We start from the raw sequence: 26,789 nt of genomic DNA on the forward strand, positions 1-26,789 counted from the left end.
TTCTTCCTCAGGAATGGCAAGTGCTGCTTGGACCCAGCAAGTAATTTCAATCTGCACAAGTTCGATCTCCCCTCTCGGAAACACCAAATTTGCACTGCGGCAAGGCAGTTGACTCCACCTATTGGTGAAAGTGCCACCAGCTGTGAACTTTACAATACTTCTCTTATTTCAAAGGCCAAATATCTAGGACCATTTAAAGCCTGAGCTGAAATATGGGAGAAAACAAAGATGATGAGGAAACAATCTGTAGATTCACTCCCTGCAGTTGGCCCAGCAGCTGTCTTCCCCTTGGAAGAGAAGAGAAGAGAAGTGATGCCTTCTACCAAAGCAGCAAGTATTTCCCCCTTCCCTCTACCACCTCCCCCGCCCTGGCAGTGGGGGAAATACTATCCTTCTTCCCCTCACTCCCAGTAAATGCATTTAAGACATAATAATTTGTTTGTATACTACATCAATTCTATACCCTCCTGCCCTGGTTTAAGAAAGCTGACTCTCACAAGCCCATGACACGCCCCCTGGCCTGTGCTCTGAAGCAAACTTCCTACAAACAGATACCACCATATTTTACTCTGTCTTCTTAAACAGTGTTTCACATTTAAGCAGATAAATAGCATTTGGCATCTATTAATCCATCCATTTATCCATAGCCTTCTATAATCTGTCAGATTGCTTAGGTTTTCACTGTTTGCTGTTGAATGGAATCTCAAAAATTTGGAAGTTTATCTGTTAGCCTTGTCAGACTAATTAAAGTGCATAACAAAAACACAAAGGCATAAACAATAATCTTGTTTAAAAATAATTAATTCTATTACTTCGCTATTATTTTTCTCATTTCAGATATTAAATTTAAGGCTGCTTTGTATTCAGTGTTATATTCAATTCCAAGTTTGATATTCAGCAGTTTCTTGTATTCATAATTGATTTCCAATATGAACCCTTTTTAGACAGACAGTCTATTGCGAACAGTCAGTGCCAATTTCAATCAGTATTTTCATCTCTTCTCACACAGCCAGTAACTTTCTCATAGAATCTGTTGACAAGTACATCAGTAAGATGCAATCATCTGTTCTTGTTACAACAATAATTGTTGTTTCAAACTACTTTGTCAAGGGTCCTTTTGTGAGTTAACGAAAGTAACATCTATGCATTGGGCACTTTCCATGACAGCCTTGAAAGTTATGGTCTTTATTCTCTGCATGAATATGAAAAGAGAAGTCTGGGTGTTCCCTTCTCCCTTCCCCAAGCCAGTATTACAAATTTAGTGATGAAAGGAAAATTCTGGTGTTTATTTTAATATTCTTGGTATTTCCTGGCCCCTTGGACCTACTTCACCTAACCATCCAACACCGTATCTATTAGCAGAAAATAGATCATACAAGCATCACTGGTGTCAGTTAGACATATCACTGTTCTAGTGCTATATGCCCTGATTATCATCCTGATACTGACACACAAAACTTAGGCCTCCCATGACATCAAATAAAGCATAAAGAATCTTGGCTATCTCCAGGTCAATGCTGTAAAGTTGCTTTCCCCTTGTAAAAGGAGTACATTTAGTAGACCTATAGATTTATAGTGGAGACTGTTAAGCCTGAATTGCAGAGGCCAGATGTAGTTGTCCATGCACTGAAACCAAGAACTTATACTTCACTGAGCTCATGGTACTGGACTGGCCACCACTATGCCACAAGATACACCTTTGCTAAAGACACTGGAAAACAAACAAACAAACACAACAAAAGAAAACAATTTCCACAGGTGGCTTATTTCAGCTGCTATGCTTTGTGACGTGGTCCTTTGAGCTTTGCTGAATACAGAAGGATGCATTTCTTACTTTTAACACAGAGGTAATGAAGCAGAAGCTCTTAAGGCAGGTATTGAACCCACAAGACTGCAAAGGCAAGGATAGCAACTGCAAATAATAAATCTAGCTAAGAGCAGACAAAGCAGTACAAGCAAGATCTGGAATTGTGAACTTTTCCCCAGCAGCTCCATATTCATTTCCAGATACTGCCTTAGATGTCATCTCAGTTCTGGAGTCTATGACTGGAACCACTTAAAACCAGAAAAGTAGTGCTCTTTTGAAGAAGAAAACCCTCTCACTTCCTCAAAGGACAGGTAAATTTTGAGCTGTGTAACATGGTCTCAGTTAAAGAACATATACTTATTTTCCAGTATTCAACTGTGGTCATCTCCTATGTATATAGGAGAATAGAATAGAATAGAATAGAATAGAATAGAATAGAATAGAATAGAATAGAATAGAATAGAATAGAATAGAATAGAATAGAATAGACCAGGTTGAAAAAGACCTTTGAGATCATCGAGTCCAAACTATCATCCAACACTATCTAATCAACTAAACCATGGCACCAAGCACACCATCCAGTCTCTTCCTGAACACCTCCAATAATGGTGACTCTACCACCTCCCTGGGCAGCCCATTCCACCCTTCAGGTAGTTGTAGACAGCAATAAGGTCTGCTCTGAGCCTCCTCTTCTCCAGGCTAAGTAACCCAGTTCCCTCAGCCTCTCCTCACAGGGCTTGTGCTCCAAACCCCTCATCAGGATTACAGAAACAGCCAAGGAGATAAATGGAAGAAAAGTTTAAACAATATCCAGTGAAAAGAGATCTAATATGCAATTCCTTGCATTATCCTAGCCATAACTCTTCAAAATATGTTCATGCTTGAAAGGGCAGCTTTCAAACAAGTAAGGCAACCAGTTCCAGGTAAGATGGAAAATACCTTTTTCTATGAAAACAGGGTGAGTTAAAACTTTAACATGCTTCATGAGAATAATCTGACAGCAGTGAGGACAATAACATTCTCCTTAAGTGTCAGTGCTTATTAAAACAAAGCAGCATCAATAGAAAACATGTTACTTAGAGGAAAATAAACCCTAATTTTCTCCTAACAGTTTTCAGCGCTGTTATAGTCCTTTAAAAAGTTGTTAATGTTTATTGACACTTCTCAGTCTGACACATTTTCCCAAAGTGCTATAAGCAACTCACATCTGCATATCATTTCATTAACCTTCGTTCAAGAGCCTTTAATGATAATTTTGTAAAAATAATTGTTGACATTTTCAAAGTACTGGTTCTTCTAATGTTAATATTTTGTTGTTGTTGGGCTTTCTTTGGTTCTGGGGGGGATTTGTTGTTACTGAAAGCAATGTGTATTTCTGAGTATTAGAGAACTACAGACTTTTGAATTTTGTCATTAATATTGAGGAAAATAAACCATTGTATTACTCAACTGATTCAAATGCACTGTGAACATTTCTAAAAAATCTTTTTCATTAAGTTAAGGATAAGAGATTGTCTTTAAAGTAATTACTTGGTTTGACAAAGGTTTTGCTATACTTTTTTTCCTATAACCATTCAACACTCTATTTTTAAATCAACACCCTGTACTCAGAAATCCCCAGGAGCATCCTATCAGGTCTGATACTAAATCAGAGTATACAACCAATAATGCTAAAGCAAGGTGTGACCATTTTAGGCTGTGCCTTTAAGAAAGGGACAGTTGCTGGAACACTCTGGCTGAATGTTTTGGTGAAGACAATGAAAACAAAGATAAAGTCTGAACGACTTTCATTGGTAGACTGGTAGAATGCAACTTTAAGTTTTAGTTCAGTTTGAGTCTCTCTCCGTTCTGTTCGGCCTGTCTGCCTCTGTCTTGCTCTGAGCAACTAACTGGAGCGGACCTTGAATAACAGATAAGAAACTAATCCTTGCATACGCTTTGAACTGACAGAATTTCATCCTTAATAATTACCTTTTCTCTCTCTCTAACCCTTTTTGGAAAAAGGGGAGGTAGGGGGAGAGAGGGGGTACAGGGGGGGAACCCTCCTCTGGCCGGAGGAGGGAGTTTTGTTCTGTATTACTTTCTTTGCTGTATATTCCTGTATATATTGTAGATACTGTATATTGTGTATATATTCACTGCTTGTAAATACAGCTTTAATTCATTTCTGCTTCTCCGACTGAGTCAGCCATGGTTTCTTTCTTTGTGGGGGAGGGAGAACTGAGCCTTCTCTCACCACCACACAAGGTTAGCAGCATATCCCAGAAACACTAGAGGAAGAACGAAAATGTAAAGGCTAATTGGAACAACACGGGGGGGGGAGCAGGGGGGGGGGGGGGGGGGGGGGGGGGAAGGGAAACCATTATGCCATAAATTTTGTGGTGGAAATATGTGCCTCAGAATTTAAAATTAATGCAAAGCCTTACACTGAGATCTTGTTCCTCTTTGAACTCAATAACTCCTTCATACATACAAAATGTAACATAAGTCCTTGTTTCTTAGCAGAACAAAAAGCATGGAGTATCCCAAGCCTTTCTGACCTCTAAAATGCTAACTATGATGATGTACATGGCTGAAAACCTGGATATGGTGTGCTCTTGTCTTTTCTGTGTAAAGCCTAGACACCGTCTTTCCAGTGCTCAGTATAGAGATGGAAACACATGTATTAACTCTGCAGCAGAGATTTCTTTGTTCATGTTCAGATTGCTTAGGTCCAGAAACTAGTGCTCATCCTCCTAAACCATTCAGCATGTTCTACACACTTTCTGGCTGACATCCAGTAAATCTGTGAGTCTCTTCATTTATCACCTGTTATTTGGAGATGAGTAAAACTCTGTGGTCACACAAACAAGTTAGATGCAAACCCAGGAAACCATAGGCATACATGAGTAGTGCATACATAGAAGGGAGCCCAGCTTCTCTAGAGAGCAGATATGGTTGCTCCGCATCCCAAGATGGTCTGCACACATATGCTCACTATCTTCACTCAGCCAGGCTATCAGCCATCCTTTTGAGACACCTTCATTAACTTACTTGCAGGAGAAGTTTAACCATCTGGCCCACTTGAGGCAGCCAGATAGGTCTCTCTTCCTTACATTTTATGGCACAGGGTCAAGGGGAAAATGACTAAAACTATATTACCATAGGGGGTTTTAAGTTTAAGTGAGTATTTTGGGGGGGTTTTCTTTGGTTAGTTGGTTGGGGTTTTTTTTGGGGGGGGTGTTGTTTGTTCATTTGGGATTTTTAAGTGAAAAATCAAACCAGAACTCTTAATAAGGAAACAATACGAAACAAAGCGACTATCCCACTGAAGAAGGACTGCCTGGACTTAGTTTCTTAATACTGGGAGGAAGTAAGTTTATGCCTCTTGCTATTTCTCCCTCTTCTCATGGCATCCAGTTTATGCAGGATATCAGATCTTAGTTGCTGCCAAACTGGAACTTCACACTGCAGTAAGTTTACAATGCTATCCAGAACTTTTTAATAAAGCAAATCTTAAGCACCTCTTCATATTTACTGAGCAATGAAATATCATGCCAGAATTAAAAGGCATTTCTGAAAATAGTTTGAATGTGAATCAGAGGATAATTCAGCAGATCCAATGGAGCAATTACAGGTTAGGAAGAACAAATAGACATTAATAGATAAGTGAGACAAGCAATCATAGACAAACTGTTTACTTCCCTGATGATGGATGAGTAGAGCAAAGGGTCATGTAGGTGGGATTTTTTTATTCAGCTTTTTACTGGTAGATTTATTCCTGATGTCAGGCTTAACAGACAAGACTATATTGAGTATTTGGTAGCAATGTACTACATATTTTTAACACCAAATAGCTCTGTGGAAATCTTCAGCCACCATCTAAAACAGGAGCTTATGGAAGAATGGAAAAAATATTAAGTCCTTTTTATAGAAGGGAGGATGAAGCACAGGGAGTTTAAGTTAACCTGTTGTGCAGTCAAACTGAATGGGGCAACAAGACCTTCCTTTCTTAATCCAGTGTTTAAGCAGTGTCAAAGAAGGTACCTTTGCAAGGTTGTAATCAATTGCTAAGAAAAAAAAAACACCTTTGGCTAAAACTCCCAGAAATTGAGTCTGGGTGTTGTTAAGTCTTCACTGACCAGTACAGCCATGGTGAACCACATCACTGCTTTTGATTATTAATTACTAATAATTATTATTTCTTTCTTAAATTATTTTTAAAAAAAAATTACTAGGCACAAGGACTGAGATACAGTATTTTATGACTGCAGTATTTTATGCAGTATTTTATGACTGCATCCTCTGTCAACAGAAAGATGCTTGGACCCAAGCAATAAACCTAGAATTTCTTTTTCTTTTTCCTTATTTGAAAGATACATTAAGATATCTTCAACTGATGAATTTTTAAGGTATTTCAACTTTAAAAATGCTTTATTTCAGGACTACGCAAGTCTATCTCACTGCTTTCTAACATGTCATCTGTCATCTTGTACTTGACTTCAAACAGGAAATGCACAATAGTTCATCACACACTTCATGGAGAAATGCAAGAATAATTAATCCAAACAGTACAGTCAATTTTTAAAAAGTTAAGTCTGCTGGAGACTTAAGAGATCAGAGAAGCATTAAAAACATCTGGGGCAGGTGGACTGTGTGGCAATGAGGCAGGCAGAATGAGCCTAATCAACAGCCCTTCCTTAAAAGTCGATACAATAGAAAAATTTTCTTTTGTGCCTCTGTGTTTATCTCAAGTTTTATGTTTTTTGGTTTGCTTGGGGGTTTTTTTGGGTTTGTGTTTAGTAAGGGGTTTTGTTGCTGGTGGTGATGGGGTTTTTTTCTGATTTAAACTACAGAGCTTTAAAAAACAGCTCTCAGGATAAATGTATCACAGACCATGTCTCCTCATGTCAAAAATTACTTTCAACTGCTTTCATTTTTGTCAAACGACTCAGATAAATTACACACTATTTTAGTGGAAGTTCATCTGTACTTCTTTCAATTTTTTTGTATCCTGTCACATAGACATGTTTTGAATTAATCTCTGTGACAACCCTAAGCAAATGATCACACTCCAAAGCTGGCTGTCCTTCAGCAAGAGGCTGAACCAGCTGACCTCCACAAATCCTTTCCAACATAAATCATTCCCTGATGCTATTCTAATAGACTGGCTACAAACCAAACAATTCTTTATGTCATGATTTAACCAATGCTACTGATAAAAAAGGTAGCAAAAAGTAAGATCTCTCAGCACTTTGTGATGGCAAAATATTATCATATGTTTATAGTAAGAGGTATATAGAAAAAAGTATATGCCTCAGAGAGGTTATTCACATATTCCCATCCAGATTTCTGCTTGACCAAGAGAACTAGCACTCTTCATAAAACCCAAACAAACAAAACCAACCAAAACAATAACAAAACCAACCAACCAAAACCAAAAACCACACCACAAAACAAAACAAAGCCAATCAACCAGTCAAAAACCCCAAAGGAACTCTGATATGTGATGGATTCATGATGGGGAGTAGAGCTGGATGTGTGCAGTTGAATTTCAGAAAGGAGCACTGAAATCCCTCTTTAGATCATGAATGTAAATCTGCCTGTAGTGTTTAGTGTACAGTATAATCAAAACTGTCACACAAGCACTGCCACTGCATTTATACGAAGATGAAAATACTGTCTTTGCAAAGCCAATACTAATCTTCTTGACAAAAAAATGCTAAAGACCCTCTGTTATTTGTATCTAAATCCCTTTTGCATGTTCTAATTTCACTACTACCACTACAAACACTGTAGGCAAAGTGATTGAAGTTTTTCAGGGTAGGCAAAATAAGGAAGCAAAACAATGGTTGTTTCTAACAGCTATTAACAGCTGTTTCTACGCCTATTCTCTTCTTCCTCATTTCATCATCTAGGATGAAAACCTGTCTTTCATCCTCTGAAATCTGCCTGCTCACCCTCTAGGATGAATGGTTGCCTCTGGGCAAACACTACAGTATTTGTTTTGACGCCAATGTTGCTGTCAATTCTTTCTTCATTTACCAAATGTACAATTCCTTATGAGATTCTGAGGACCATGTCTCATTACTCCGTAATCAAAAAATATGTCTTGAAATGCCATGACAATACTAGCTGAAAACATTTACACAGAAAAGCCCAGAAGTCTATTCAGCAGATTGCTCTGCTCTGAATCACTTTGTATTCACCAGGATTTGTAAATCTGAGAGTGATCTTAGGCTTTTTGCAAAACAGCAAAAATGATCAGGTTTCCCAGCCATAGTAAAATAGAGGTGTTTAGCCAGATTTGGCGACAACGAAGGTTCTTGGAATCAATACGGCTGACCAATATGATTGGGTATTGATCCTTTATTGTTCCAGTATTGCAGGCCTATGGCTCAGGCCTATGGTGAAAGCATGGCACAGTAAAGCATGGAAGGAGAGGAGATAGGACAGGCAGGAAAAGAAGAAGAAGTGCGTAGCAAGGAAACTGCTACAATTTATATAACCTTGGTGTGCCTTGTTGGCATGGACTCATTGGTTCCCTATGAGTGACCACACATCACACTATTGTAGATTATTGGTCCAGCTGTGGATGACACGCGAGGTTTGTTGATGCAGGTGCGTGTCCTGTTGTCCCAACATAACTTACTATGTTTCTAGCTACCAGCGTCTTGTTTTAGTTACAGTGCTGCAAGCACAGCACTGTTTTGGCATACTGGTAGCTGGCTCTGCACTTATGCTGAGCATGGCCTAGCACCATGTCAGGTTCTAGGCCTGCACTGCCAGATTGCTCACACCGCTCGTCGCTGGTGTTCCCACAGAGGTGGAAATGTTTTAAGAGAAAAGACAGAAATCAAGATTTGGACTGATATAAATCATATCTAATACACTATCTTCAGACACTTCTGCAAAAAAATCCTACCATTAGGTATTCAGAAAGTAGCAGAAAAGATTAACTGAAATCTGACTGCATCACTAAGACATCTTGCAAATGACCAAAAAAAAAAAAAAAAAGGGGGGGGGGGGGAGGGTTTTTTAGACCAAATAACTCCCAACAGATCTAATCTTGTTATGTTATCTCTGGAACTGTTTGAAAGACAGGTATATGAAAGTGCATCCCTGGCCAATGTACATTCTATAACAACAGAGAAGCTGCATGCAAAAACAACAGAACAAATGGTAATGTAAAGCACTGTGTTTGCTTATATTCCATTTACTGTACAAAGAATCTTGTTTTTAAATCTCAAAACAAGAGAAAACTCAATATGATTTTGAGTCGATTTGTCTCTATTAAAGCCAGAAGCATGACTCCTAATGCCTGAAAGATGATGTTCTGCTCCTCAAGACACTCCACTTTATTTGGACTGCTTCTGCTTTAGTTTTCAGAATTCAAAATTTTGAAAGCTGTGATGCATTGTTTGTTTTTTTTAACTGCTTAGTTGCATGTTCCAGTATTTGGGGTGGGGAAGAAAATAACATTTTTGTTTAAATTGCATTTCTAGAAAATTTATTATCACAAATAATGTGAAAGTGGTTTTGCCATTAAAATTATGCCTTGGAAGAAGCCAGTATTGGGGGGAAAGCAATGAAGACATTAAGCTATGTTCATTTTCCTGCTCATTTAATTTTAATCATCTGCCAAAACATATCTTGTAACACCGATACAATATGTTTCAGCACAGCAGTCAGACAAATCATCTTTTTTGGCTCTCTCCCACATTTTTTCTAGAAATACATCTTGCCTATTCAAGTGTCTAAAATAGGATTTTCCTGCCTAGCTATTTGCTTGGAAAGGTGTTAGTATATCCCCATTCATTTTTGGCATCTGCTAGCTTAGTCTCCCCTTCCTATACCACATGCACAATGTCTTCAGGCATCTGTCTCCTTCATTTGCAGGCTGAATGAAACCACTAGGTTAGGAATTTTATGAACATCACAAAAATAAATGACTGTTTAAAAAATGTGTCTGCTACAACAGACCTACATTTTCCTGTTTCACGGAACACTTTGTACTGCATATAGTCTCATACCTTCCAGCTGCTGCCTGTATACAAAGTTTTTACATTTGTTTCCAACCTTCAATCCTTTTCTTCTTCTCACTTTCACCATGTTAGATTTCCTATGTACGTTTTGATTCTTTTTTTAGTCAAGAAATAAGCCATAGCAGAGTGGAACTCAGCTTCTGATTCTTGCCAGGTGTTAGGAAGTACGCAGCCAATGCAGTACTCAGGCTGATACATTTAAAAAAATTTTTAAAAATAAAATCAAAACTCAAACTGACAGTTCAGAGTACAAACAAAAGCTTGAGATTTTGACATTGCTATGAGCAAAAACAAACAAACAAAAAATACCCCAAACCGAAAACCCAAACAAGCCATGTGCATAGGAAAGGCAAGTACTTACAAAAGTGCCAAGTATTTGACCAAATGAAAGGTTAGCTTCTAGGTAACAAAGAGACTCTGTTTATAGTGACATCAGGGTAGGCAAAGAGTTAACAAAATAATCCATCAGCAATACTATATGACTAATTGAAAGACTTTTAAAATTACTTATATGACTCACATGGGGAGGAAAGAGAGCCAAAGGGGAAGAACAGCATAGGATGGGGATGTCCATTATGCTGAGACACTAAAGGACCCTTCAGCACCAGCCTCTGCCACTGTACTTAGACTAGACTAGAATAAACCAGGTTGGAAGAGACCTTCAAGATCATTGTGTCCAACCCATCATCCAACACCACCTGATCAACTAAACCATGCAACCAAGCACCCTATCAAGTCTCCTCCTAAACACCTCCAATGAAGGTGACTCCACCACCTCCCTGGGCAGCACATTCCAATGGACAATCATTCTCTCTATGAAGAATATCTTCCTAACATCCAGTCTGAACCTCCCCTGGTGCAGCTTGAAACTGTGTCCTCTTGTTCTACTGCTTCTCGCCTGGGAGAAGAGACTAGCTCCCGCCTGTCTACAACCTCCCTTTGGGTAGTTGAAGAGAGCAATAAGGTCTCCTCTGAGCCTCCTCTTCTCCAGGCTAAGCAACCCTAGCTCTCTCAGCCTCTCCTCATAGGGCTTGTGTTCCAAACCCCTCACCAACTTTGTTGCCTTTCTCTGGACACATTCCAGCAAGTCAACATCTTTCTTAAACTGAGGGGCCCAGAACTGGACACAGGACTCAAGGTGTGGCCTAAAAAGTGCAGTGCACAGGGGCAGAATGACCTCCCTGCTCCTGCTAGCCACACTACTCCTGATACAGGCCAGGATGCCATTGGCCTTCTTGGCTTCCTGGGCACACTGCAGGCTCATGTTCAGCCTACCATCAACTTGTACCCCCAGGTCCCTCTCTGCCTGGCTGCTCTCCAGCCACTCTGACTCTAGCCTGTAGCACTGCATGGGGTTGCTGTGGCCAATGTGCAGAACCTGGCACTTGGATGTATTAAATCTCATGATGTTGGACTCTGCCCATCTGATCAGCCTGTCCAGGTCCCTCTGCAGAGCCTCTCTACCCTCCAGCAGATCAACTTCTGCCCCCAGCTTGGTGTCATCAGCAAATTTACTGATGATGGACTCAATGCCCTCATCCAGATCATCAATAAAGATGTTAAAGAGCACAGGGCCCAACACTGAACCTTGGGGCACACCACTAGTGACTGGCTGCCAGCTGGATGTGGTACCATCTCTGGGCTCAGCCCTCCAGCCAGTTCCTAACCCAGTGCAGTGTGCTCCCATCCAAGCCATGGGCTGACAGCTTGGCCAGGAGTTTGCTATGGGGGATGGTGTCAAAGGCCTTGCTGAGGTCCAGGTAGACTACATCCACAGGCCTCCCCACATCCACCAGGTGGGTCACCTGATCATAAGAGGAGATCAGGTTGGTCAGGCAGGACCTGCCCTTCCTAAATCCATGCTGACTGGGCCTGATCCCTTGGCCATCCTGGAAGTGCTGTGTGATTGCACTCAAGATGACCTGTTCCATAATCTTGCCTGGCACTGAGGTCAGGCTGACAGGCCTGTAATTCCCTGGTTCATCCAACCGGCCCTTCTTGTGGATGGGCACAATGTTGGCCAGCTTCCAGTCTTCTGGGACCTCTCCAGTGAGCCAGGACTGATGAAAAATAATGGAGAGTGGCCCAGCCAGCTCCTCTGCCCGCTCCCTCAGCACCCTAGGATGGATCCCATCTGGTCCCATGGACTTGTGGGGATCCAAGCAGCTGAGGAGAGCTCCAATCACCCGCTCATGGAACATAGGGAAACTATGCAGCTCCCTGGCTCTTTCTGCCAGCTCTGCAGGCCAGCTGTCTGGAAGACATTCTGTCCTGCTAGTAAAAATTGAGGCAAAGAAGGTGTTAAGTACCTCTGCCTTTTCTTCATCCTTTGATACAATGTTTCCCTCTGTGCCCACCCAGGAATGGAGGTTGTCCCTGCCCTTCCTCTTGCTATTCATGTATTTATAGAAGGACTTTTTGTTGTCCTTCACAGCAGAGGCCAGTTTAAGCTCCAAATGTGCTTTTGCCTCCCTAATTTTCTTCCTACATGATCTAGCAACATCCTTAAACATTCCGTGGGTTGCCTCACCTTTCTTCCAAAGATGATACACCCTCTTTTTTTCCCTTAGCTCTATTAAAAGTTCATTACCCATCCAGGCTGGCTGTCTGCCCCGGCGCTCATCTTCCAGCACACTGGCACAGCCTGTTCCTGCGCCTTCAAGAGTTCTTCCTTGAAGCAGGTCCAGCTCTCCTGGACCCCTTTATTTTTAAGGGCTTTATCCCAAGGAACCCTCTGAGTTAGTTCCTTGAGTTTCCTGCTCTAACATTTCTCCTCTATGCTTCAATTAATTAATTAAGCAGTCTTGGGGAAAAAAGGAAGCAGGAAATGTACCAGTCCCTCTCACTGTAAGATGATGCCCTGCAGCTCTGGGAATGAAAAGAGTATACTCAGGAAAAAGAAGAAAAGTTCACTGTGTCTGGGATTTCTGGAGAAACAGGCTACACAGAGTGGCTTGTTTTGGGAAGTTCTCAGGTGGATTTTCAGTAATTGAAGCAGGAAAGAGCTTCAAGAGCTCTTCAGGCCATGGCAGCCTTAGGTTAAGCTGCAGTGGCTGAATCAACCAGGCTGAAGATGTTAAATAAGAGCTGGGCCAGCTGAAACTAATGTGGCCTCCTTTTTTTTTTTTTTTTTTTTCCATTAATAAAGGATAACTGAAAATAGAATTTGGGCTTTTTTCCCTAAATGAAAGGATTTCCCAAACACAGACTACAGACAAACCCCAATAAATGGAAAGCAGTTGCATTCAATCACATTTTTAACTATATTCTCAGAACCCATCTAGAGAAACTGTCCTTTCTGGAGGTGTTGGGCAATTTTCTTCAAGCGACAGTTGGCCCCAGGAATTCTTCCTAAGCACAGACTGGAAATTGTCCTTTGTGACACTTTCTGTGTTTGTGATGAGGATTATTTGTTGCTTGAAGCAGAAGCAAGAATGAAATAAAATTCTTTCAAAAGATGGTCAGTAGAAGTACCAGTCCTCCAATAGTACTTACATGAAGTGCTTCAAAACCTTTTTTGTGATTTTAAATATATTTCTCACTGTTCATCTGCTTTCCATAGAATTTACCTGACTATGAAGGCACCAGAAAAAAAGAACTAAGTAAATTTTTAATAGAAACTTCTATGATACTTTACAGAAGTCTCAGCCTTATCCCTGCAAGTCAGGAAACAATTGTACAATTAATTAATTGTTGCTTTCTTTCCAGTTTAAAAACTATTTCAGAAGGAATCAATTCAGTGCAGTTCATTGGGGTAAAAGTGTGGTACATTCTGAGCCTGCATTAGTGAGTTTTCAGATGTGAAGCATATAGCGATTTAAAGGCACAATTCTGGAAATTCCTTCAGGAAAACCACACTGCAACATATTCTTACACGCCTTTTTGTCACAGTATTGCCACTTTTTAACACAATCTGGGAATTTTGCAACTATGTTCATAAAATAAAATTGATTTTCCTTCTCCAGTTCCTCACTGTTCCTGAAGTAAGAGGTCAGAACTTCCCCAGATACTCCTCAAAATATGACTTTCCAAACCACTCTTTTGAAACCTGTTCTCTGCAATACAGTCTACCAGGCATGTCACTGCACCTTCAGCTGTCAACATTTCTTTATACTCTTTTTATGAGAAGCTTATAAGAATTTAAACTTAAAACCTTATTTCTGCTTAAAAGCCTATCTGGAATAGTTTTGAAAGTGCTTATTCTTAACTTGATTAATAAAAATTAGTTCAGAATACTCTTAATGAGCAAACTGTCACACAGGAGCACATTCGGACAGGTCTTGAAAGTCTCTAGAGAAGGTGATTCTACAGCCTCCCTGGGCAGCCTGTTTCAGTGCTCCATCACCCTTATAAGTAAAGAAATTTTTTCTCATGTTGAGGTGGAACTCCCTGTGTTCTAGGTTGTATCCATTGTCTCTTGTCCTATCACAGGACTCCACTGAAAAGAGACTAGTGCTTTCTTCTAGACACCTGCCTTTCAGATATTTATAAACATTAATAAGATATCCTCTCAGTCTCCTCTTTTACTGACTAAACAGCCCCAGGGCTCTCAGCCTTTACTCATAAAACAGGTGTCTCAGTTCCTTAATCACTCTTGTAGCCCCTGTTGGACACTCCTTAGTATATCCCTGTCCCTCTTGAACTGGGGAGTGCAGAACTGGACACAACATGCCAAATGTGGTCTCAGCAGGACAGGGTAGAGTGGGAGGAGAACCTCCCTCGACTGCACCATGGGAAAAAGGAAAGTGGTTAAATTTCAAATTCTGAACTACACCCTCAGAAAATAAATCATTCACAATAGAAATTTATTCTAGACATCTAGATTTGTTACAAGTTTAAAAGTCACAGGCATTGCTCCCAGGAGTCAAAAATTCCATAGGTCTACAGCTGAAAAGACAACAAAAATCCCTCAACTAATTTTTTTAAAGCACATATTCACCAGCACATACAGCCACTGAAATGGATGAGATTATGCATGTCTACATATCATTCAAAGACAAATGCCATTCACTGTTCAGCTCTGAAAGAAACACCTGTATCTTCACCTGCTGAAAAGCCATTCAAACCATGTAGTAGCTCTACTTGTGTGCAAGAATTTCCGAAGGGAAAGGACAGGTATGAAATGAGCCTGGATATTTTAGGAAGTGGAGAGGGAAAGGATTTTCTTAGGAACAGGGCTTCCTGCTTCTAAGACTCAATCAGCTCGCACCATTGAGTTTAGCAAATATCCAGTTACTTTCTACATACTATGGTTTAAAATACTTGGAATTAAGAAATAGAGCATGAAGAAAACTGCACTACATGACAACAAACTGCTTTGCTATGCCTGTTTCCCACATTTCAGACAAATGAATAGACTAAGGTAAATGATTAACATTTATATCATGCTTTAAACATGGTAGCAATCACTCCCCTACTGTCTCTGGAGCATTAAAACACTGGAGAAAACCATAATGAATACAAAATTAAAAGATGTATCATGGTACAAATGCATAGGACCCCCTTTCCCCACAGGGGCAAAGGGTCCTAGGAAGGGAATTGGCAGTTCTCATTGACAGGGATTTTAACTAGATTTGAAGGGGGAAGAGGCTGAAACTGGTCCCCTCAAACAGGAGTCTAAGGGTGGTAAGCTGGAGTCAGGGGTGAAACCAGCAGCCCAGCTGAAGTGCATGTATACTAATGCACACAGTATAGGCAACAAACAAGAGGAGCTGGAAGCCTTGTTACAGCAGGAAAGTTATGAAGTAGTTGCCATCACAGAAATGTGGTGGGATGACTGACATGACTGGAGCACTGTAACTGATGGCTACAGGCTCTTCAGGAGTGACAGGCGAGGGAGGGAGGGAGTAGGGGTGGAGGGGTGGCCCTGTACATCAGGGAGGCTCTAGATGCCATGGAAATACAAATTAAGGATGATCAAGTTGAGTGCCTGTGGGTGACAATTAGAGGGAAGACCAACATGGCTGACATCCTTGTTGGAGTCTGTTATAGACCACCTAAAACAGGAGGAAGAGGTTGATGAATTATTCTATAGGCAGCTAGAGGCTGTCTCAAGATCATCAGACCTTGTTCTTATAGGCGACTTTAACCTGTCTGATATCTGCTGGGAACTTAACACAGCAAAGGGGAGTCAGTCTAGAAGGTTCTTAGAGTGTATGGAGGATAGCTTCATATCCCAGGTGCTGTGTGAGCCTACCAGGGGTATGGCTTTGCTTGACCTTGTTTTTACAAATAGAGAAGGGCTGGTGGGAGATGTGGTGGTTGGAGGCTGTCTGGGGTCCAGTGACCATGAGATAATTGAGTTTTCAATATGCAGTCAAGCTAAGAGGGGCAGCAACAAAACCTCCACTCTGGACCTCCAGAGGGCGGACTTCAGGTTACTTAGGGAACTAACTCAGAAGGTACCTTGGGAAACAGCCCTTAAAAACAAAGGGGTCCAGTAGAGCTGGACCTACTTCAAGAAAGAAATCTTGAAGGCTCAGGAACAGGCTGTGCCAATGTGCCAGAAGATGAGCCGCCGGGGCAGATGGACAGCCTGGATGGGCAATGAACTTCTGAATGAATTAAGGGGAAAAAAAGAGGGTGTATCATCTTTGGAAGGAAGGAAAGGTAACTCATGAAATGTTTAAGGATGTTGCTAGGTCATGTAGGAAAAAAATTAGAGAGTCAAAAGCCAGAAGGCAGAAGTACTTAATACCTTCTTTGCTTCAGTTTTTAATAGCAAGATAGGTTGTCTTCCAGACAGCTGGCCTTCAGAGCTGGCAGATGGAGTCAGGGAGCAGTATAGTTCCCCTGTGATCCAGGAGGAAGCAGTTAGAGACCACATCCAAGCTGGCAGCCAGTCACTAGTGGTGTGCCCCAGGGATCAGTGTTGGGCCCCATCCTGTTAATATATTTATTGATGATCTGGATGAGGGGATTGAGTCCATCATCAGTAAATTTGCAGATGACACCAAGCTGGGGGCAGGTGTTGATCTGTTAGAGGGTAGGACAGCTCTCCAGAGGGACCTTGACAGGCTGAGTCCAATGGCATGAGATTTAACACATCCAAGTGACGCATTCTACACATTGGCCACAGCAACCCCATGCAGTGCTACAGGCTGGGGTCAGAGTGGCTGGAGAGTGGCCAGGCAGAAAGAGACCTGGGAGTACTGGTCGATAGTAGGCTGAACATGAGCCTGCAGTGTGCCTTCCCAGCCTGTATCAGGAACAGTGTGGCCAGCAGGAGCAGGGAGGTCATTCTGCCCCTGTACACTGCACTGGTTAGGCCACACCTTGAGTCCTGTGTCCACTTCTGGGCCCCTCAGTTTAGGAAAGATGTTGAGTTGCTGGAATGTGTCCAGAGAAGGGCAACAAAGTTGGTGAGGGGTTTGAAGCATAAGCCTTATGAAAAGTATCTAAGGGAGCTGAGGCTGCTTAGCCTGGAGAAGAGAAGGCTCAGAGGAGACCTTACTGCTGTCTACAACTACCCAAAGGGAGGTTGTAGCCAGGTGGGGGTTGGTCTCTTCTCCCAAGTGCCCAGCACTGGAACAAGAGGACACAGTCTCAAGCTGTGCCAGGGGAGGTTTAGGCTGGATGTTAGAAAGAAGTTCTGCACAGAAAGAGTGATCTGCCATTGGAATGGGCTGCCCAGGGAGGTGGTGGATTCACCATCACTGAAGGTGGTTAAGAAGAGACTTGATGAGGCACTTGATGCCATGGTTTAGTTAATTAGGTGGTGTTGGGTGATAGGTTGGACTTGATGATCTTGAAGGTGTTTTCCAACCCGGTTAATTCTATTCTATTCTATTCAAAGTAGAGAGTCAGATTCAGTGTTAACTATCAACAATGCAACTTCAAGTTTTAAATTATTTTAATACTGCTTTTTAATTAAACAGAAAATTACATGCAAACCAGGAAAAGTACTTTAAAAGAGCTATTTTTGCATTCAATGGACTCTAACTGTGAATTATAAAAAATAACATTTCTCATATGTAAAATGACTGACACCACCTGGTTTAAAAGACTTCAGTGGAGATGTTGGAAGCAGAGGACTGGAAAAGGCATGTGTGAGGAAGATGGACTGTGGCAGCCTGTGGCACAGGAGGATTCTCCCACAGTCCACTCACCTCTCCGCATCCCACAATGGTCCCCAGGAGCACAATACTATGATTAGGTGCTCCAGATACAACATCTGCTGCTATATGCTGCAGCCAAGAATTTGGCTGCAATATTATACAAATCACAAAGGTACTACTCATTTCACTCCTGCCAGTGTCACTGGCACTCCCAGTCACTTTCTCCATAAAATGCCCCAGGGAGGCCTACAAAGACTCTAAATGCCACTCTTTAAGCCACTGACAAGAAGATGCTCACTGATGCTACTCTGGCAGACAAGCAGAAGGCTGAAGCAGGTCTTATGAATATTAGGAATGTATCTGCTTTTTCAAGAAAAGGGACATGTGCAACTACAATTAAACTCTCTTGAATCTTTACTCCTCCTCAAATAAGAATCTGATCATGTAACTGCTTGAATTGGTATTCTAGCCAACTCCCTGTGTCTTTTCAATCTATAATCATTTCTGCGAGCAAGGTTTGCAAGTGGTTGGGGCCAAAATGATCCTCTCTTTCCAGAGAAAAGTTAAAAACAAAACAAAACTCAGAGAGAAAAAAAAAAAAAATTCCAGCTCCTTCACCATGGCCTTGTTCTTCACAGTCCCACCAGCTCCAATGGAAATTTGACTTCTGCAATACAAGTGTGGTACAACACAAAATAACATGGACTCCCTCCACCACCATATACTGCAGTTGAAACACTGATAGGTTCCAGCACAACATATATGCTTTGGGGTCTTACTTCACAGGGAAGCCAAGGACCAGTCTTTTTTTAGGTACAAATTGCCCCTTTTCCTGAAATAGCACTAGAAATATATTCTTTCTTGATAACAATCAGGTAAATGTTCCTTGTCAGGATAAACTACCTGGGACACCTACACCAAAAGCTCTACAGCCTTTGGTAAAAGTGATGAATGTTTGAAGCCCTTTACAGAACCAACTATCAACAATAAAGCTTTAAATAAAGAAAGAAAATCTTACCAGTTCAGGCAGCTTGTCTGAAAAATGCTGTCACAAGAGCACTTACTGAAAATCCTCCACTGCTGAGGCAGGTAAGATCATTAATACAGTCTTCTGTAACATTAAATACACCTTCTACTTTCTATCATCCATATCTTTTCCATATTAATGATGATGAAACACAAGCATCCAAAAAAAAAAAAAATCTGTTTATGAAAGCTCTTTTGTCATAAAGGGCATAGTTTTGAATAAATAAAAAAAAATTTCAGTTTATTATCAGTTTATGAATGGCACAAAAGTTCAAAGCCATTTTAGAACATTTATTTATGTTCTCAAAACTTGCGCAATGATTTTCTTTTTCTCTAGTCTAAAGAAGGACAAAAGGTGAAGAAGATAAGGAGATGCTGCTCCCACCTGCTTTGCCATTAGTAATGGCCAGGGGGGCTGCATTCCAGCTCTGGCATATGATGCAAAAAGCCTCTTCTTCCACATGGTCAGCATACTCTAAGTTTTTTAACTAGCACACATTTTCTCTGAGCAATAGCTAGAGATGAGTGCTTTACTTTGAAAGAAACACAGCACTGAAGGTGCTGAAGAAGAGGGCTAGGCATTTAGCCACAATCAATGAATGACATACATTTAAAATGCTTCCCTTTCTGCAGTCTCTCTTGCAGTGCCTCTCTCTGAGCTGCCTCCTCATGCCTCAGTCACCACTGCTACAAAAGTATATGCTGCACTTGGAACTACAGCAATTGTAGATGTATCAAAAACTGCTTGAGTACACCTATGTCAGGTATCAACCAGCATAAAGCTGAGAATATGGGATTTAGTTTATGCTTTTAAGTCTGTCAGGATCTCATGCACTTAGCAAGGCAACAACCCCACAATGAGGTCTATACAATCACAATGTCACTAGAAACTGGGGGACTTGTTTCGAGATGAAAATGCATGCTATTATCACTCCCACAAACCCTTTCACCAGGAAGAAATGTCACTTAAATGAAGTTACAAAATCCAGGCTAAAGCAAATCAGGTCAGAGAAGAACTGCAACCTCTATTTTCATCAGTAGCCTACTGCCTTATTTTTGACTTAGTCTTTTTAGGAGGTTGTGTCTCCAATGACCAATGGTGCCACAGCTGAAGCTTACCAAATGCGGCCTCTGACAGAGAAGATGCTTACACCTATTCTTAAAATCCAGGGCTTTGAATTTCACTTCCAATCAAACAGCAGTCAATGAAGGTCACAAACTGTCTTTTCTTCACATGTTTAACAAGAAATGCTGCTCAGTGAAAAATCACTGTGTCAGACCTCCCTTCAGTACAAATGCAAAGAGACAGTTAGGGCTTTTCCAACTATTAAGCTTTTTTTTTGCAAAGACCAGTCCTCAGTTCAAAATGTTCTCCAAATTCCATTCTCAATTTGCTAACTCTTTGACTGATATATAGGTCCATGTAACCAATAAACTAAGATGGATATATAACTACGTATTCCATCAATACTTTAATTTGGATTCACCTTGCATTTCCACATCCACTCATTGTCAATTTATTTTTTCAGTTGTGTTCTCTGCATAGTTTAAAGCCTTCAAGGGTGAAAAATAATGGCACTGATATCTTTCTGTCCTTCATATAACTATGACAACACGTACGGCTGTGAAAACCTATGACTAACACTGCCATTACATTGCTTAACTGGTCTTAAAATAGATACAGCACTTACAGTAACTACAGCTTTGAAGAAAGAAAAAAAAAAAAAAAATCTTTCACCACCCTGAACAGCAGCAACAAAAGTTCCCCAGCAACTGCTTATGGCAGTGGTAAATCATGCAGTGCCACTGTTATTCAATAGGTGTAAAAGGTATTTCAGTTTTGAAAAAAAAGTGTTTATAAAACCTTTAAAACTATGGAAAAAAAAATATAGATCTGAGCAAAGAGGAACCTTCTCTTTATGATGTCTATATATACCTCTATATGCTGTCACTGAATTGTATCTGCCCCTTGATCTCACCAACTTTGAGCAGCACAATTGTTTCATCTCGTGTCTTTGTTAGCAACTTCCATGGTCCTTGTAGCATCTAGAGTGTACTTACTTCAGCTGACCATGCTTAGTTTACTTTTCCTATCTTCATTAATGACAGGCACAGTAAAAAAGATTAACTAAGAAAAACCTGAACCACTAAAACTGATTTCCCTTTATACTGTGAAACCACAGGGAAAAGAGTAAGTATCAAGCAGTGGTGTGACAGATATTAATGCTACATTTTACTCCCCTTTGCACACAACATAGGTTCCCCTAAGAAAAGCCTGAGGCAATACAAAACCATCTGAGGTTGGAACTGCTATTTGCAAGTAAGCAGCAACAAATATATTGCTTGCTCCAAATAAAGCATAAATCCTTGGGGGTTTTGATTCAGCATTTGATTCAGTGTTCCTCCTCTTAGCTCATCCCCCTGAAGACCAGCATCACAAAATAAAGATGTCACCAATACTGCAAAAAGAATGACAGTACGGGCATTCTACTCTTCTTTCTGCTACACCCTATGATACAGCAGGCAGATGTAAAGGCCACTGAGGAGGACAGGGAACTACAGCACTTCATTTATTTCTTCCTCCTTGTTTTGGTCTCTGTAAGAGATCACCTATTGCTTTATTAATCTCAGTGGGACAAAAGGAAAAAAAATACAGAATTCATTCTAAAGCAACTGGTAACTGACTGGCAAAGCAACAAGAGAACTGACTGGCAGCGAAACACAGTTATCTTTGGCACTCAAACAATCATAGAATCAATTGTGTCTGAGTTGAATATGATCATCACCAGTGGTTAGATGACAGTCACTTGAAAAAGGCATCGCACTGCCAGCTTGAAAAGTAGTTTGTTTGAAACAGCATTAATGTCAAATACTGTGGTTCTTTACAGTAAAATTGAATGAGTGTCCAGAATTTCTGCATGTGGTTCCAGTCAGCTGTTCTTGTCGTACTTAACAGGTAAGACTTGTAAATATCAAAATAAAAATAGCCAAAACTACCACAAACAAAAAAACAAAAAAACCCACCACGAACAGACAATCAAAAACCAAACAAAACAAACAAAACCCAAACACCTGGAGGAAACAATTTTATTGAGCCAGACAGTGAACTAAAAAGTGCAAAGAAAGGGAAGTATGTCATACAGGGGAAATCAGCTTGGGGGCACAATGTTAAGAAACATCAGAAGGTGCAGTTCAGCAAATCGTTGGTGAGTGGACATGTTAATCATACAACACAAGGACCAGTTTTCTGCCAATTAGACTAGATTTAACCATTTCTCCTATGCTCCCCCCTTCTCACATATACCCACAACTTCTCATTAAGGTACTAAAAATGTGGGGGAAAATTTAATAGGGTAGTAAGCAAAGCCTGAAAGGAGAAGTTTCATTGCCTGAATCCATACACCATGTCCCAGTTCCAAAGGAGTTACCCAGGGCCACCTCCTGGGCAGCCCTGGATTCACCATTGTCAAAAAAAAACCAGACCAAACAAGCAAAAATCATAGGCCCTTCATAACTCCTTCCCTCTTCATTACTTTGTACATTTTTTTTAACTACTTTTTTTCCAGAAGAGTGAATTTGAATTATTTGACATCTCAGTGGTAATGTCAGTGGTAATGTGGCTTCAATTCTCCAGCTACAAAGTGCAACAATTACAAATGATTACTTTTTTAAAAAGTGCTGAATCACTTAATGTTCACATCTTTCAACTGCTGAATGAAGTGCTACACAAAAGCTAAATATTGTTATAAATCTCTAGGGTTTGCTTATCCTGTCAGCACCCCTTTCCACCAAAGCACTGACAAAACTTGCAGCCTCTGCTTGTGACATTAGCAAGTGAAGTTTGCAGCAGAATATTAAAACTGAAGGAGATTTAAGTTTCACTTTATACAATTTACCCAGCAACAATAGCAAGCATATTGAAATCACACCACCAATCAGAAAACTTATGTTTGGGACATAAAAGCACTGAAATGATTGGCTGACCCCAAACATTTCTTTTGTAACCAGACTTAACACCGCTGACTAGACAACCTATAAATCAGTTTCTCCACAAAAGACTAAAATTATAGGTGCCAAATACAAATATTTTCCTCATAATCCCATCCTTGATCTTTTCATGTTATTATTGGACTTCTTAGCTACATTGTTGCTAAAATAAGTTGCTCCTTTTTTCCTATAAAATTTGCCAGACCCATTTCTGGAATGCATTTATATTATCCTCTTACCAGAAGAATTCCTGTAACATTCCCATTGACCTAATTGCTGGTTTTGGCCTGAAAAGATGACACGTTTGTGGGAATCTGGTAAAGCTGTTGAAGCAGGGATGCTAGAAATTAAGTACCCTTCTGGCCCCTTTCATCAAGCTCCAGGCTGAATCCCCTTAGGAATGTGACAGCATTTCTTCTCCCTGCTTTTTTCTAAAATCCTATTCTAAGCTGCTTAAAAAACAAAAAAATCTGACCAAAATAGCCCAGGAACTTAAGTAAAGACAGCTGGAAAGATGAAAGACTGATAATGTTTAGATGCAAACCAAGCAACATGTTCCAACAACTGGCAACAACTACATTACTAGATTCTGTCCCAGAAATGTGTTATTTCATCTGCTGTTAAAGAACAGTGTCAGTGGGAAAATCTCTGAAATCACAATATAATTACATTGTTTTCTGCCTCTATTTGCAAAGCATTATCATTAAAGAAAAAGAGAGTTTTCATATTTATATGCCCTCAGTGTGATACCCATTCCAGCAAATATGATTCCTCATAGCAGGAGAAGAAAAAATAACTAACAGGACAAAACTGATTGTTCAGAGAGAGTTTACAGTCTTGGTAGGTACCATATGCATCATTAGGCAAGCAGTTCAAACACAGCAATATTATATTGAAAAATGCAAGCAATGCTGTGTCCTGTTTGCAGAGCCTCCAACCCAGAGCAACTCTTGCTTTTGCCCATGCTGCAGACGAAGCTCACTCTGAGCAAAATCCCATTCTATGGTGGAGACGGTGCTTTTGACTTGTATCCTTTTATCTGGTGAAATCCCTGGATGCACCCACCATCCTATTTAGTCATGCATGATTCAGGGACACACACGTGACTGTGTCTCTGCTGTATCAGTGTGCTGCATTCCCACCATATTTCTTGTTATAATATATACTCTTAATTTTCTAAGCTTCTGTCACCATAGCCACTTCCTTACCTGCACAGATCTTCCCATCATAGATCTCACACACCCAGTCATGGCACTCACAGAGCGGACCGTAGTATTTGCCAGACTCAGTCACTTGGCAGATGCAGACTCCGCACTCACATCTGCCTCTGTCACTGCACAGCTTCCCCCCTGGGACGCGGCACCTGTGCTCTGACTCAGTCCGGGTGAGCCGGCACAAAGGACTACTCCAACCACTCCTGCAGGGGACAGCAAAGAGAACATGCTACGGTGAAAGCCAGGGGCTGCAGTTCAGAGCATATAAGAGCTTGGCTCCTGAGAAACCAACTCTCCTGGCATGGCTTTAGCCAATTTCCAGAATATTGTTTCTAGAGTCACCACTTTAGTTATGGTTGCATATTATTACTTGCCTCAAATCACCCAATTTTCTTCTCTTTCATCAGAAACCCTATTTGGTACCTTCAGGAATGCTAATGTTGTATTTTAATTACCTTGTTAATTGCATTAAGCTTATCTTTTTTGTCATTATGCATATCTGGCACATATGTATAAACATGCATAGTTTGGTTAATATAATGAAACCTTTCGATCTTAATTATTTCAAAAGGTTTGGAAAAGATATACATATCCAAACATCCAGGTAGCATAGTAGGAATATATTATTCAAAAAGCAAACATATAGTAGATTCTAATAAATATATTTGCCAAAGTAATCCTTTTGGTTGTCAGGTACATAAGGGTCCATGGTTTCATTGGAAAAAGAACCCAAAGTAATCACTGCTTTCCATGCAGTTAATGGAGTGTGTTGCTGTGGTCTTAGTAAGGACAGCACAATCTGGAAGCTAGATACGAAGATTTCTAGCTCTGTCATGCAATTGTCTCATGCACTGATGCATACAGAGATAAAGAATTTCAGGACTTGGTGAAAATTACACATTGCTTCATCAGGAGATGGATTGTAGCAAAAAAGAACAAAGGACTGGCTGAGACAAAAATAGGTGTTCACAACCCTAGGGAACACTGAGGATTCAGACTAGTACCTGCACTTCTCAGACACTGGATTTTGCAGGCTCTGGAGCAAAGGAGCAGGTGGGTGCTGGCCCTGGTTGAGGGGAAGAGCAAAGGACAGTGGGCCCTTGCTGGGCTGCTGCACCAAAGGGCAGGAACACACAGCGGGTTGTGGTTAGGTGCCTGCTCTGCTCAGGCAGCAGAATTTGCTGGCATGGGTGTAAAGATTCACTATCCAGCTCTTTCTCCTTCACTGCTTTAAAAGTCTGCACCTCAGGTATGAAATACTTCATTGCAACAAACTACCAGTTTTCACAACACCTATTTAGGTTCCCAGTGACCCAGAGCACTTCCCTAAGTGTGACTTGCAACCAGGCAAAAGAAAAGCTCACAAAGCTCTCCACCACTCCCTCCACAACCCCAGCCTCCACAGTTCTGGTATCTCACAAATCAGTCATAACTCCCCTAACTCCCCGAGAGGCTTCAAAGTCACACTTACCACGGGGCTGGGAGGCCAGCTGGCAGTGCAGGGTGACCCACCAGCAGGGAGGTGATCAGCAGCAGTACCACCAGCCCGGGCAGGCCCTGCATGTACATAGTGTGAGATGTTCTGTGAAGCACCCGGAGTGCTCCTGCAGTCAGACAGTTGGATAGACGGCAGGACAGATCCACTGGTGTGCAGAGAGCTGCAAGCTGGACAAGCCCAGCTTTGGAGCTGCTCCTCCTGTGCTGCAGTGGCTCTGATTAGCTGCCTGGGAACAGGATTTGGGCAGCGCTCTGGGAGGGAGGCCGGTGCCAAACCCTGAAGTTTACAGTCTAGGCAGGGAAGTAATTAGAAACAGTTGCACAGCCACACGGTTTATTTTGATGTTTTAAAATGGCCTGTTCACAGATGTGAATGAACTATCTCATTCCCAAAGTGCAGACACCGTAAATATTCGAGGTATGCATATCCCCCTGTCCTTTGACGGATGGCTGCTCGGGATATTCTATGTAACATGGTGGGAGAAATGCAAGTGGCGGAGGAGACAGGACCAGTGCTCCCCAGCTGCAACTTCCCTGCCTGGCTGCTGGAGCATTTGCCTCCCACATGCCTTCCCAGGTCCCTTCTCTACCCTCCTTTCCCAAGAATTACTGGTTCATAGCACTGCACTGTGCAACATCATGAGCTGCCAACCTACACCAGCCTGGACAACTGCAAATTAAAAAATATTGTTAGTTAGCTCTTTCTGAGTGCCTCACTAAAACACACAGTACAATACTTCATCCAAGCAGTGGGAATCTGAGAGTGCATTAAAAGTAAGCTACAATGAGGGACAGTAAGTGAATACAATTTGGCAGGAATGGCCATGTGCATTTATTTAAAAATCCTTTGACTCAGATGCTGCTTTTCCTGCAGGTGTAATTAGGTGTCTTGCATTTTACATAGCTAACTCAATTCTGAGGATTCCTGGGGGGGGCAGTGGGGGGGAAGTCATCTGACTTTACTCTGCTGGCATTATAGGTGTCAAAAGAACCTTTACAGTCCAGTTTGACACCTGCAAAATCCATTTCTAGTCAAGTACCTATTCAGCTGAAGGATAAACTTTCATTGAAACACCAAAGAAGAAATTGGACAAAATCTGTTCTGGCATATTAGTAAATTTCTATTCTTATTCACTCAAGATATAGAAGTTAAAAGCAAAAATTGTTCTAAAAAAAT

General features: G+C 41.1%; 1 protein-coding gene across 1 annotated transcript in view; it reads right to left on the bottom strand.

The window, feature by feature from the left end:
- ITGBL1 (integrin subunit beta like 1) overlaps positions 1–25,791 on the bottom strand; it is a 146,508-nt gene extending 120,717 nt beyond the window's left edge. The window contains exons 1-2 of the mRNA XM_009905252.2: positions 25,587–25,791; positions 24,110–24,318 (exon numbers count right to left, since the gene is read on the bottom strand). Of these exons, the coding sequence (XP_009903554.2) occupies positions 24,110–24,318; positions 25,587–25,684 (307 nt within the window). The 5' untranslated portion in view covers positions 25,685–25,791. The remainder of the gene's footprint in view (positions 1–24,109; positions 24,319–25,586) is intronic.
- Positions 25,792–26,789: the final 998 nt, after the last annotated feature.

This window comes from Dryobates pubescens, chromosome 7 (genome assembly GCF_014839835.1).
Source record: "Dryobates pubescens isolate bDryPub1 chromosome 7, bDryPub1.pri, whole genome shotgun sequence".
Classification (NCBI taxonomy): Eukaryota; Metazoa; Chordata; class Aves; order Piciformes; family Picidae; genus Dryobates; species Dryobates pubescens.